This window comes from Trachypithecus francoisi, unplaced genomic scaffold (genome assembly GCF_009764315.1).
Source record: "Trachypithecus francoisi isolate TF-2019V2 unplaced genomic scaffold, Tfra_2.0 Lachesis_group11, whole genome shotgun sequence".
NCBI lineage: Eukaryota > Metazoa > Chordata > Mammalia > Primates > Cercopithecidae > Trachypithecus > Trachypithecus francoisi.
Genome location: NW_022681456.1, coordinates 131,545,188 through 131,558,530, shown reverse-complemented (window position 1 = coordinate 131,558,530; position 13,343 = coordinate 131,545,188). Strand labels below are relative to the sequence as shown.

General features: G+C 51.4%; 1 protein-coding gene across 1 annotated transcript in view; it reads left to right on the top strand.

The window, feature by feature from the left end:
* B4GALNT3 (beta-1,4-N-acetyl-galactosaminyltransferase 3) overlaps window positions 1–13,343 on the top strand; it is a 106,169-nt gene that overhangs the window by 67,781 nt on the left and 25,045 nt on the right. The window contains 2 exon segments of the mRNA XM_033223332.1: window positions 9,955–10,058; window positions 11,034–11,111. Of these exon segments, the coding sequence (XP_033079223.1) occupies window positions 9,955–10,058; window positions 11,034–11,111 (182 nt within the window).

Genomic DNA, 13,343 nt, shown 5'->3' with positions numbered 1-13,343 from the left:
AGCACACAGCAGGTGCTCAGTAAATGCCCGCTGGTGGGACTAAGCGCAGCACACAGCAGGTGCTCAGTAATGCCCGCTGGTGGGACTAAGCGCAGCACACAGCAGGTGCTCAGTAAATGCCCGCTGGTGGGACTAAGCGCAGCACACAGCAGGTGCTCAGTAATGCCCGCTGGTGGGACTAAGCGCAGCACACAGCAGGTGCTCAGTAAATGCCCGCTGGGGGACTAAGCGCAGCACACAGCAGGTGCTCAGTAAATGCCCGCTGGGGGACTAAGCGCAGCACACAGCAGGTGCTCAGTAAATGCCCGCTGGTGGGACTAAGCGCAGCACACAGCAGGTGCTCAGTAAATGCCCGCTGGGGGACTAAGCGCAGCACACAGCAGGTGCTCAGTAAATGCCCGCTGGTGGGACTAAGCGCAGCACACAGCAGGTGCTCAGTAAATGCCCGCTGGTGGGACTAAGCGCAGCACACAGCAGGTGCTCAGTAAATGCCCGCTGGTGGGACTAAGCGCAGCACACAGCAGGTGCTCAGTAAATGCCCGCTGGTGGGACTAAGCGCAGCACACAGCAGGTGCTCAGTAAATGCCCGCTGGTGGGACTAAGCGCAGCACACAGCAGGTGCTCAGTAAATGCCCGCTGGTGGGACTAAGCGCAGCACACAGCAGGTGCTCAGTAAATGCCCGCTGGTGGGACTAAGCGCAGCACACAGCAGGTGCTCAGTAAATGCCCTGGTGGGACTAAGCGCAGCACACAGCAGGTGCTCAGTAAATGCCCGCTGGTGGGACTAAGCGCAGCACACAGCAGGTGCTCAGTAAATGCCCGCTGGTGGTTGGTGGACTCATTAACTTATTCTTTTTCAGCCTGCTGATCGCTTACTCCTGACCACCCCTGAACTTCCTCTTTGAAAGACTCCAGGAAGGAAAAGGATTGCCCCACATCTTCCCTCTGCATGCAGAAGCTTGTCCTCTCCCAGGACAGAAAGAAGATCGGAAAAGACAAGCCTAATGGGTTTAGAAAAGTCAGGACTGATCTGAGGACCCTGGAAACGCCTCTGTGGCCCTTCGCTAGGTCCATGGGCTCCGGCCGGTCTTAGAAGTCCCTGACCCTATTACCTCTAGATTTTCCTAAATCACCGCATTTTCTTAAGGGTCTTAAGTCAAAATTCCCCTTCGCAGGACTGTATTTGTGGCTGTGATTGTCACAGCACTTACTACTAAATGGGCCCTTAAATGTTGTAGGTGTTAGTTTTTTTTTTTTTGGAATAATGATGATGATGGTAATGACGATATCTTAGAGGTGACCCCATGGCCTGGCGAAACCTTCTGTGGCCTCTTCTGATCGAATTCATGGCCTGAGGAATGGCTGTTTACTGAGCCAGGCTGGGTCCAGACGGACTCCACATTCCCAGAGCAGTGGCAGCAGAAGAGAAAGGGCATCTGCCCCCTCTTCCTACCTTCTCTCCTCATCTGCCCCCTTGGTTTTAGACTTTGTGCTTTTGGTTTTTGTTTGTTTGTTTTTGAGATAGAATCTCCCTCTGTCACCCAGGCTGTGAGTGCAGTTGTACACTTGTGGCTCACTGCAGCCTCTACCTCCTGGGCTGGATCCTCCCACCTCAGCCTCCCGAGTAGCTGGGAACACAGGTGTGTGCCACCATGCCCAGCTAGTTTGTTGTTGTTGTTGTTGTTTAGACAGAGTTTTTGCTCTTGTTGCCCAGGCCGGAGTGCAATGGCGCCATCTGAGCTCACCGCAACCTCCACCTCCCAGGTTCAAGTGATTCTCCTGCCTCAGCTTCCCGAGTAGCTGGGATTACAGGCATCCACCACCAAGCCCGGCTAATTTTGTATTTTTTTTTTTTTAGTAGCGACGGGGTTTCTCCATGTTGGCCAGGCTGGTCTCGAACTCCTGACCTCAGGTGATCCACCCGCCTCGGCCTCCCAAAGTGCTGGGATTACAGGCGTGAGCCACTGTGTCTGGCCTTGTTTTGTTTTTTTTAAGAAACGAGGTTTCATCATGTTGTCCAGGCTGGTCTCGAACTCTAGAGCTCGAGCAATCTTTCACCCTCCACCTCCCAAAGTGTTGGGATTACAGGTGTGAGCCACCACACCCGGCTGGTTTTGTGCTTCAGTGTGGATGTTTGGGTGAGCAGGGAGCACTGACAGCAAGGCAGAAATACCCGGGCAGACACCTGGCATGGGCTCAGATGCCCTCTCTTGGAGCCCCTTTAGGTGGCACCCAATGGGGCAGTAGGTATAGTCCCCTGTGCCCGTAGCTTGCGAACCTCAGCCTGCCTGCAGACACAGCCATTTCAGTAGCTCAGGTGCTAGCTTGGCAGGAAGCTGGGGGAAAGCACAGCTGGCTGTTCTTCAGGTTTCTGGCCCTGGCTGTGAGCATCAGCAGGCTCAGGGTAGGGTCAGGAAGAGGCTTATCATGGCCCCACCCATATCCATCTGCTCATCTAGAGGGAGGCTTTAGGATTCCACCTTTCCACTGCTCCTCACTTGCCCCCTCCATGCACACCTGTGCTGTGAGGGCGCGTGAGGTGGGGCCAGGGGCAGCGTCTGCTTGCAGACACACAGCTGGGTGGCTGACATGGAGAAGGAAGAGCTTGGAAGCCGAGAAGAGGGAAGCAGGCTCATGCTCAAATGCGCTCATGTCCAATTCTCCAGCTGTTTTGGGACTAGGGGGCAGTGTAGTTGGGTCTCCACACTCTCCCTTGCATTTGAAGGGCTTCTGTGGAGAGATGTTAGTGGCCAAATGAGAGAGAATATAAGAAAATGGTCTGGTGTGTGTGTGTGTGTGTGTGCGCGCGTGCGTGTGTGTGTGTGAAGTGTGGGTGGGTGGGTGAGTAGGAGGTCATTGGAGAGGGGATGGGGAACAGGGGTAGCTGGTGACTCAGTGGGTACCTGACACCAGGTGATAATGAGGGTGATGGTGGAGGCAGGCAGAAACTCTCAAGCACATTCCATAGAGAGTAGTGGCATTTACTACCCAGGCTTTTGTCCTGGGTTCAAATACTGGCTCAGTCACCTACGGCCTATGTGACTTTTAGGAAGAATTTTAACCTCTAAGGCTTCCTTTCCTGTAGGTTTATTCTATTAATTTTTAATCTTTAAATGTTTTTAGAGACGGGGTCTCACTATATTGCCCAGGCTGGAGTGCAGTGGCAATTCACAGGTACGGTCCTAACGCACTACAGCCCGAACTCCTGGGCTCAAGCCATCCTCCCACCTCAGCCTCCTGAGTAGCTGAGAATACACGTGTGAGCCACTGCACCCAGCGAGGTTTATTAGATTAAATAAAACACCCGATGTTTCATTTAATATAAACATAACAGGCCTATGTATGTTTATATAAATGCCTAACACCTCAGTGCTAACTATTACTGTTGGATTACTAATAATTTTTCTTGCATCAGGCTCCCTGGGGCAACATGGACTAGAAAGGATAGGTTTAGCCACACACCCTGACTCTGCCATTGGAGCATTGGGTCTGCCTTAGAGACTCCCTCCCAGGTGACAGGCCCCTGGCTTCACCCCTGACTCTCTGTGCCGCTTCAGGTTTCTGGTGGGGTTCAGGCCCTGCTGGCTTCTAGCCCTAGCAGCTTTGCCCTGCTGAGGACATGTGACTGGCCCCGAGTGCTCTCCGAGGACAGAGCCACAGCCCCTGCTTTTCCATCCCGGGACTCAGTGCTGGTTCCTGGCTTCTGTGGAACTGTGCCCTGGATGTCATGGCCTCTTGTTCATTCCCTTGACAACCTCCTGGTCTCTGGTGGGAGAAGGGCTTTGTTTCTGTTCAGTTCCTCTGGATTTCATCACCTTTTCTCATTCCAGGTTGAGTGTCCGGTGACAGTTCTCTCTGCAGACCCTGGGGCTTTCTAAGCCAGTCATCTACGTTCACCCTGGATCTTCGGGTCCTTGGCACGTGGTGGTGTACGTGGAACCAGCCCTCCCAGGCCTCGCCTCTCCTCCCTCGCTTTCCTGGGGCCCTGGTAGGGCCAGGCCTTCCCCTCTTGCATACCCTTGCCCAGGAGCAAGCCCTTTCTAATGGATCCCCGCCCCAAGGCTGGAGTCAGAACTTCAGAAAGACTCTGCGTCTCTGCCTGCAGGTGTTACCCCTACACCCACTGCTTCCACTTCTTTTCCCGGCTTACTCTCAGCTCCACCTCTCCTGTTGGCATTCATGAGTTGCTTCCAGGTTCCCTTCTGATACGGAGCGCTTGCTTGTAGCTGGGGTTGGGGTTAACCCTTTTGCTCCCCTTGTGATGGACTTGCACCATTCACCGGGTTGAGCAGTCTACACCCAGTCACTTCTCTAGGCGGCAAAGTTCATTTCCACATGAGCAAGCAATAAGATGGGGGAGTGATGGGTGAGGTGAACCTAACTCATCTGGGGCCGATGATGTTACTCCCAGCGTAGATCACAGACGATTCAAACAGATTCTGGAGTTATATGTTGGGCTCCCCCTTGTCATTTACCATGAAGTGACGTGTGTGCACATGGGCACGTTATCTGCACCTTTACGCAGTGAAGTCAAACTCTTCGCATAGTGCCTTGCGTGTAATAAGTGCTCGGTAAAGGTTAGCTGCTATTAATATTGCCATTATCACAACTACTTAGGAGCAAAAGCAATACATCTTGCCACGTACCTTGTAAAATGCCCTGTTGGGCATTAGTAGGAGTTTGAGCATTGCTGTGTGTTAGGCTGACGTAGGGGAGATTTTCCCGTCATGGGCCGTGGCTCTGGCATGTTGTGGGTCAGCTAGTTGGTCCCGGGTCTTTATTAACATGAGAACTTGGCCGGGCGCGGTGGCTCAAGCCTGTAATCCCAGCACTTTGGGAGGCCGAGGCGGGTGGATCACAAGGTCAGGAGATCGAGACCATCCTGGCTAACACAGTGAAACCCCGTCTCTACTAAAAAAAGTACAAAAAACTAGCCGGGCGAGGTGGTGGGCGCCTGTAGTCCCAGCTACTCGGGAGGCTGAGGCAGGAGAATGGCGTGAACCCGGGAGGCGGAGCTTGCAGTGAGCTGAGATCCGGCCACTACACTCCAGCTTGGGCGACAGAGCGAGACTCCGTCTCAAAAAAAAAAAAAAAAAAAAAAAAAAAAACATGAGAACTTAATCTGAATGTTTTGCCTGCTAAGTTGAAAGTGCTTTGAAGTGTTTTAGCCCTGCAGTGGAGTTGGGAGGCTCAGGCCTGCAGTCCCAGCACAGAATCTGCAACACCAATGCCAGCCTGGGCAGCGACAGACTCCCTTTCTCTTGGGTGTGAATCAGACCAGGCGTCAGGAGAAATAATTGTGAGTTCCAGATCTGCAGCATCATGACTAATAATGCAAGTAATAAGCTGCCGTGTGTTAAGGGCTGATGATGTTCTGGTAATAAATCCTTGCCATGGATTATGCTGGTCACTGTGTGGCCTTGAGCTGATGACTTTGCTTTTCTGTTTCTGTTTCTTCATCTCGAAAATGGAGATGACGACACCTAACAGGGAGGTTGAGAAGAGCTCATGAAACAACGTCTGTGAGAGTCTTAGAAAAAAGCCAAAAGCACAAAGGGATATATGCATGCCATATTTTTACCAGCGAGAAAGATGGTAATCGTCAGGCCTTTGAAGAGTCTGCATTGCACAGAGGAGGGATGTTGGCAAAGCTCCGGCTGATGGTGAATTTGATAGCCCAGCTTTGTGAGGGCAGAATATGAGGCCCACGGTGGTGCTTTATCTGTCACCTGAGATTGGGGTGTCTGTCTCCTGGCACAAATGTGTCACCTGTTGTAGCAGAAACAGGCCCTGGCAGCTGGCGCTCTGGGAGGAGAGGTCTGTCTAGGAGCAGGAGGAGTTCGCTTCCCAGAGGGCAAGTGACAAATGTCAGTAGTTAAATCAGCACATTTTTCAGCTCCACGTTCCCCCAGGGGGGCTAAGCAATGCCTGGTTATTCACTGGCAGGATTAACACAGAGGCAAGGATACGGGAAGAGGAGATATCCCAATGCACCGCACGGCTCCTGACACCTGAGATGCACTTAGTGAATATTTGTGGGGGATGAGGGAGGGTGGGGGCCAAAGAGCAACACTGTGAAACAAAGAGGGGGTGTTACCTATTTCCCTGCTGCCACTCCTGGCCCACTGCCCACTGCTCTGGTCAATAAGCATGGAGAAAGCTGAGCACGGTGGCTCACACCTGTAATCCCAGCACTTTGGGAGGCTGAAGTGGGAGGAGATCCCAGGAGTTCAAGACCAACCTGGACAACATAAAAAGACCCTATCTCTAAAATTTTTTAAAAATTAAACAAGTATGGCGGCATGCACCTGTAGTCCTTCCTACCCAGGAGGCTAAGGTGGGAGGATTACTTGAGCTTAGGAGGTCGAGGCTGCAGTAAGCTATGATTGTACCACTGCATTCCAGCCTGGGTAATCCTGTCTCTTAAAAAAAGAAAAATAAGAAAAAAAGAAGCATAGAGAGAAAAGAGTCAGAGAAATATTGAATATTTTTAAAGCAGTTGAAACTCATATCTTCTGACTCCTAAATCCAACTCAAACTCGGAAATTTTTAGGAAGAAAACATTTATTGGGTCTAGACCCCAGGCTAGGTCTGGCCCACGTAATTTAATCTCCGTAGCAGTCCCTGTGGGGCAGGTGTTTTTATTTCCACCATTCAGATGAAGAAACCAGGGCCAAAGAAGTTAAATTGCTTGTTCAAGCAGTCACAGTTTATAAGTGGTAGATATACAATTAGATCTTTTTTAAATTTTATTTTTGTTTTAAAAAAAGGGGGAGATCTTGTTATGTTGCCCATATGTTGCTAGTCTCAATCTCCTGGGCTCAAGTGATCCTGATGCCTTGGCCTCCCAAAGTGCTGGGATTCCAGGCATGAGCCACCACGCCAGGCCACGATTAGATCTTTCTGACTCAGAAGGCTTGCTTGTCTTCCTACTACATCATGAGGCCTGCAAAGGAATTTTCCTACTCCTTAAATTAGTGAGGGTTGGGCTGTTGACTATCCCAAGTTTTAGGTATCTCACAGCCACCTAGACTCACCTGTTACCCAGGGGCAAGACCTGACTGGGTTTAACTTCACCGAATTTCCTACCTGGAATCCACTCACCTCCCTAAATGGATTTGTCTTTGGTCACTGAGAAAGCTGCCTCTTACCTTCTGTTAAAGAGAAATAGAACTGCACGCTAGTTACCGGTCGTGAAGATGGATTTTATTTAGTACTGCTGCAACACGGGAGAGAGGCTTCAGGACAGAACTGAGCTCAACTCTGAATACAGCAGCGATGACTGGGGATTTATTGCCAGCCAGCAGAGTTGAGGGGTCAGTGGTTGGAAAACGACTGAGACATCAAGAATGGAGGGATTCTTGCTGAATTGGCCTAATGGGACGCTTGCTAACAGCAAGGGTGGGAGATGAGAAGCTTGGTCAGATGTTGGGGTCGGGGGTTCTGCTAAACTGTCCTAGCAGAATTCTTGCTGGAAACTGGACTAGGCAGGCCCAGGACAGGGCCCAAGGATGAGGTCGCATAAAAAAGAGTGCTCAGAGGAGCATCTAAGGTTTGGTCAAGGGGAGAGTCTTTGTCACTGCCCAGCAGACGCCAGGACAAAGGCAGCTGAAGACCCACAATGCTAGTTGATCGTAGGGGTAAGTCATCTCCCCTTGGTGTGACTTCCAACAGTCAAGGACTTTGGCTGAGCTGAAGACTGTCTTGGAGAAGGAATGTGCACCGGAGACACACTGTAACTCCCACTGACGGGGCAGGCAGCATTTTGTGGGTGTTTCCCCACAAGCTTCTCTTGAGTAAGAAGCTTTTAGTCATGAGTGAAGGTGACCCAGTCATTCAGATGCAGGAGCAAGGCAGGGCCCGTCCTCCCCCTCCCCACAGTGTAACTCATGTGTCACCCAGGCACACCTGAACCCACAACTGCTGGCCGGCAGCTCCCCGCGGCTGGGAAGGGCGAGCTCTTGCTTTAGCTCATGTGTTTGGGTTGGGATTAGCAGATGAACAAGCAGTTTTCTCCTGAGCTCATCCGGAAATGGAGGGTAGAGTCTGGGAGCATTCTTTCCCTTTCTCCCTCACTCCTCGTATTTTCACATCACTTCAGTGGCCCCAGCATCCTGCTTCACCAGAACACACCCCTGCCCTGAACTTGCCAGACCTCTTCCTGCCAGCTGGACCGGCCTGGAAACAGGAGAGACCTTGATGACAGAGGGATAAAGCTGCAGAAGTCCCTGTAACCATAACATGAGTGGAGGGTTAACATCTGCAGAAACCCAAAGACAGATCCCCCGCTGAGGCCTCTGCGCTGGCACTCCTCAAAGTCTACGCCAGAAAGTACCCACAGGAGAAAATGTGGGCAGAATGAGAAAAGCTGGGCCTGTGACACAGAGGAGCTCGCTGTTCTAATCCTGGCTGCAGAACAACGAGCTCCATGGCTTTAAACTCAGAGCGCTGTGTCCCCATCTGTAAAATGGGGTGATGGAGCTGGCCTCTCAGGAGATTCTTAGAAGGTTCAGATGAAATCACGCCTGTGAGACACTCAGTAAGCACGAAAGGGCCCACACAAAGCATAACCATGTAAGAAAAGCGCTCTCACCCCACACCTGCCTGCCAGCATGCAGCCCCCGTTCCCACGCCCTCCCCAGGCCTGTTACGTAAACACTCGTGCACAGCGTGGGTGGCCACCTTGAGTGAGGCCCATATTTGTGGGCGGTGCTCTGTGTTCTGTGTCCGCGTGGCTCTCTGTGTCTCTGCTGGTGCTCACATAGGGGTTCCTATGACACTTCTGCCTGCTGTCAACTCTTGGCTCTCAGGTATCGGGGACTGTCAGGCTAATTCCTTCCAAGCAGTGCTCACCACAGCATCCTGGGGACATCGTGGTGAAGCTGTTGGAGGAAGAGGGGAGGCTCAGTGGAAATCCACCTGCGCACTGCGGTCCTAGTCTTAGCCTTGCCACTACTTTCTGAGTGAGCCTTGATCAGCCATTTGACCAGTCTGGGTCCCATTTTCCTCACTCAAAGAGAGGACGAGGTGATCTCGAAAGCCTCTTCTAGCTTTCAGTGGTCCATGGTTCTGGTTTGTGACTAACAGTAGTTTGGTTCTGCTTATTCAAAGGCCAGCAATCTCCTTTCAAATGGGAGTCCCAGCCTTTGGGAGTGTCAGCAGTGGCCGGCCGCCGGGCTGATGCTCCCCGGCCCTCACCCTGGTGCAGCCCCTTGCCTCCTGACTTGTTGTGAATGCGTGTGCACCCCCCAGTTTCCTGTTCCCTCCCTCCCTCTCGCCATGGTTTGACTTTTTGCCTTCCCAGATGTGTGTAAGCCAACCTGGCCCAGAGCCTTCAGGGCACAGACAGCATCAGCCACACGCAGCCTCCCAATGACGCCAGTAGTAGCAGGGCCTCTAATCTTGTACCTCCAGTTGTTTATAAATTTGTTTGACAGACACCATATCTCAGGCCCACCCCTTCCTGCCTCTCTCAGGTCTGGCTCCATCCAGCAACCCAGTGATCAATGGTAGAGATCCCCACTCATTAGTAACCCCCTGCTGTTCCCTGGGCGCAGGGCAGAGGAGCTGAGCAGGAAGGGAAGAGTGTACCGCCTGTCGCGACCATCTCTCCACAGCAGCTCTTGGGAGAAATTAGCCTCCAGAGGCAACTGGGGGAGAACGAGCTGGTAGTGGGAGGCCCGTGGTCCATGCTCACCGGGACTGGCTCCTTCTCTGGTTTCTGGAAGGTGGTGACTGCTGATGGGATGTAAGCTCATCTCCTCTCTCTGCCCTTTAGACCTTGGCCAATGTGCAGCTATCTCCTGCCCCCAGCCCGCCCTCTTCCCACCCACCCTCTGAAGAGACGTGAGAAGCACAAGGGAAGATGAATCCCTCCATTAACCTTCCAAATCTTTTAGATGTATGAGGTTTCCATACATCTAACCTGAGGGCTCCTCTCTTCCCCTTCCACAGGATATGGCAGCTGGAGAGAACTGGCCAAGGCTCTGGCCAGCAGGAACATTCCAGCTGTGGATCCACACCTCCAGTTCTACCATCCCCAGAGGCTGAACCTCGAGGTAGGTGGCCGGCCAGTCCACTGTCCCTGCCGGTGCCTTAACAAGGGTCATCAGGTACTCTGCCCAGTTGCCTTAAGGGTAACCCCCACTACTCTGGGAGGAGAGGCAGAGGAGAAACAGCCCCCAGAATCCTAGTCTGGCCTCGGGACCTCCTAGCTGAGCCATAGAGATGTCCATCCAGCTCCTCAAAGCCTGGGGCTGCCACTGGGCCTGGATTTCTGGAGTCTGCCCTTGTCCCCTAGTTCAGTTTGCCCATGCCAGAACCACTCCGGGCCTGTGACCTCCATCACCAGTGGCATGTGGTGCCTCTCACTCGGGTAAGGGCTGTGCTGTGCTGTGCTTGCTGCTGAGACCAGAGGCGACGAGGTGGATGGACACCCCGCCCTGCCCTTAGCTGGGATATGTATAGACTTGTAGTGAAACATTTCCCTGTAGTGTTTCTTGAGCCGACGGTCCCTAAGGAGGCAGATGAGAGAAACTGAAGTCTCATTCAGTCAGGAACCCCAAGGCTGAGCCTAGAACAGACATGTATCCCAGAGCTGGACCGCAGCCAAACTGAGCCTGTGGACCTGCATGATAGGGAGGGTTTGGGGTGTCCCCGAGGGGCTCCCCCTTGTTGGAACCGAAATCTAGAGAACTGGGGGATAAGGAGGAAGAGAGAGCCAAGGTCCCTGCCCTCAAGTGGTCCTGGCCGAATGACGGTAAACTTTTTTCCCATGTGGGGAAGACAGAAAATTTAGAAACGTGAAGGAACCTGAGGAGCATGCATTGATGAAACTACGGAGACGTATTCCCAGGGACACGGTGTGAATGGCAGATGGCAGCATGCTCTGAGCCAACACCCCCTGAGAGCAGGCACTGTGCCTCCTGGTCCTCTGCTTCCCCACGGGCACTTCCAAGGGGCCTGAACCCTGTCCTGCCTGCGGTTCCTCATCCTCATATTCCTGCCACGTTCATTCTTCATTCTTCCACTAGGACCATGCAATTGACCAAGGTGGGAGCAGTAACAGCAGCTACTTGAAGTGGAACAAGCCTGTCCCCTGGCTGTCAGAGGTAAGGGAATTTCTACTGCACCTGCTCTTTGAGAGAGCTAAACATAATTTTTACAGATAATTCCAGAGATCACGGAAAACTTTCTACTAGTGCATTTAAAAATTTTTTAAATTATTTATGTAGTTGGTTTTTTGTTGCTGTTGTTTTTAGAGAAAGGGTCTCACTATGTTGGCCAGGCTAGTCTCCAACTCCTGGGCTCAAGCAATCCTCCAGCTTCAGCCTCCTGACGAGCTGGGATTACAGGTGGGCATGACTGCACCCAGCTTAGCGGTTTCATGAAAATTTTTCACTCCAAGCGTTCCAGGTTGATTCAATTTCTCTCTTTAGAGAAGGAACGCTTACATTTGCTGAAGGCCTACTGCGTGGCAGGCTTTGTGGATCATCTCATCCCAGCTTTGCGGCCCTGTGAAACTGTCATTATCCTCATTTTATAGGTGGGAAAACAAGGCTCACGAAAGCGAAAAGACTTTTATGGCCACACCAATCCCCAGTCCTCAAGATAAGCATCCCAAACTGTCTTTCTTGGGCCACTATCTTAAATCCCATAAGATATTCCATGAAGAAAAGAGTCCATTGTTAAATACGTTTTTAAAACTGTAATATACTACCTTGCCTTCCTGGAAATGTGCATTAGCACATGAAAGAGTATGGGAAGCTCTGCAGCCATCTGTTTAACTTGGTTTAGCTCAGCATGTCTCAGACTGAATTGCTTTTTTCTGTGAAATGCCTGTTGTACTCTCTGAAACTAGTGCCCCAGGTTTCCTAGAAATGCTCTAAAGAACATGCACTGGGAAACTCTGCTTTGGAAAACTTGTACAGGAAGCAGTTCCATGTGAATAAAAGTTATCAGAACCATCATAATACTTTTCATTTTTATAGGCTTTGATAGATGGTGTTTCTTCTTTTCGTTTTTTATTTTTTAGAGACAGGGTCTTGCTCTGTTTCCCAGGCTGGAGTGTACAGTCACAGTGGCACAATCATAGTTCACTGCACCTTGAACTTCTGAGTAGCCAGGACTACAGGGGTGTACCACCATTGCCTGGCTAATTTTTTAACATTTTTTTTTTTTTTGAGGCGGAGTCTTGCTCTGTTGCCCAGGCTGGAGTGCAGTGGCCGGATCTCAACTCACTGCAAGCTCCGCCTCCCGGGTTCCCGCCATTCTCCTGCCTCAGGCTCCCGAGTAGCTGGGACTACAGGCGCCCGCCACCTCGCCCGGCTGGTTTTTTGTATTTTTAGTAGAGACGGGGTTTCACTGTGTTCGCCAGGATGGTCTCGATCTCCTGACCTTGTGATCCACCTGTCTCGGCCTCCCAAAGTGCTGGGATTACAGGCTTGAGCCACCGCGCCCGGCCTTAACATATTTTTTGTAGAGACAGGGTCCCACTCTATTGCCCAGGCTGATCTCAAACTCATGGCCTCAAGCGATCCTCCTGCCTTGGCCTCCCATAGTGCTGAGATTACAGGCGTGAACTACCAGGCTTGGCCCCAGATTGTTTTTCTTTTGATGAAGAAACTGAGGCTCGGAAGTTAATTAACATACATGAGATCACCTTGAGTAAATAAATCCTTATGCCAAGATTTCCAAGTAGCACAGTGCTTTGGGGATGAACATTTTAAATTTGAGTTTCCTATTTTACAACTTGTTTAGAACCCAGTGTCTTTAGTCTCGAGGCCTGGCGGACACAGGTTACTTTTCTCGGCTGGGTGGTGCTGGCTAGCTTATTGTCTTTATCCATACCTCATCGATTGAGCTCTTCATTCAGCCTGGGTGGTTTTATTTCCAATCCACCCACTTGCTCTGGAGCAAGAGTGAAGGAGGCGGTATTGTACTGAATGTGATGTTAGTTGTCCACACTGTGAAACTGCCTCCTTTTAAAGCCCTGGGAGAGGATGGATTACAATGCTGGCACCTGCTCTAGATGACATCACCAGGTAATTATGCCCCGCCCTACCTGGAGATAGTACTTTGAAAAGAACTTGCCTTACAGATCATTTGGTCTGGTGGATCCAGCCTACTCTCCTTTTAAGGATAGCTTGGATCCTTTTTCTGTTTGTTTTTTTTTTGGGGGGGATGGAGTCTTGCTTTGTTGCCCAGGCTGGATGCAGTGGTGCCATCTCGGCTCACTGCAAGCTCTGCCTCCCGGGTTCATGTCATTCTCCTGCCTCAGCCTCCCGAGTAGCTGGGACTACAAGCGCCCACCACCACGCCCGGCTAATTTTTTTTGTAGTTTT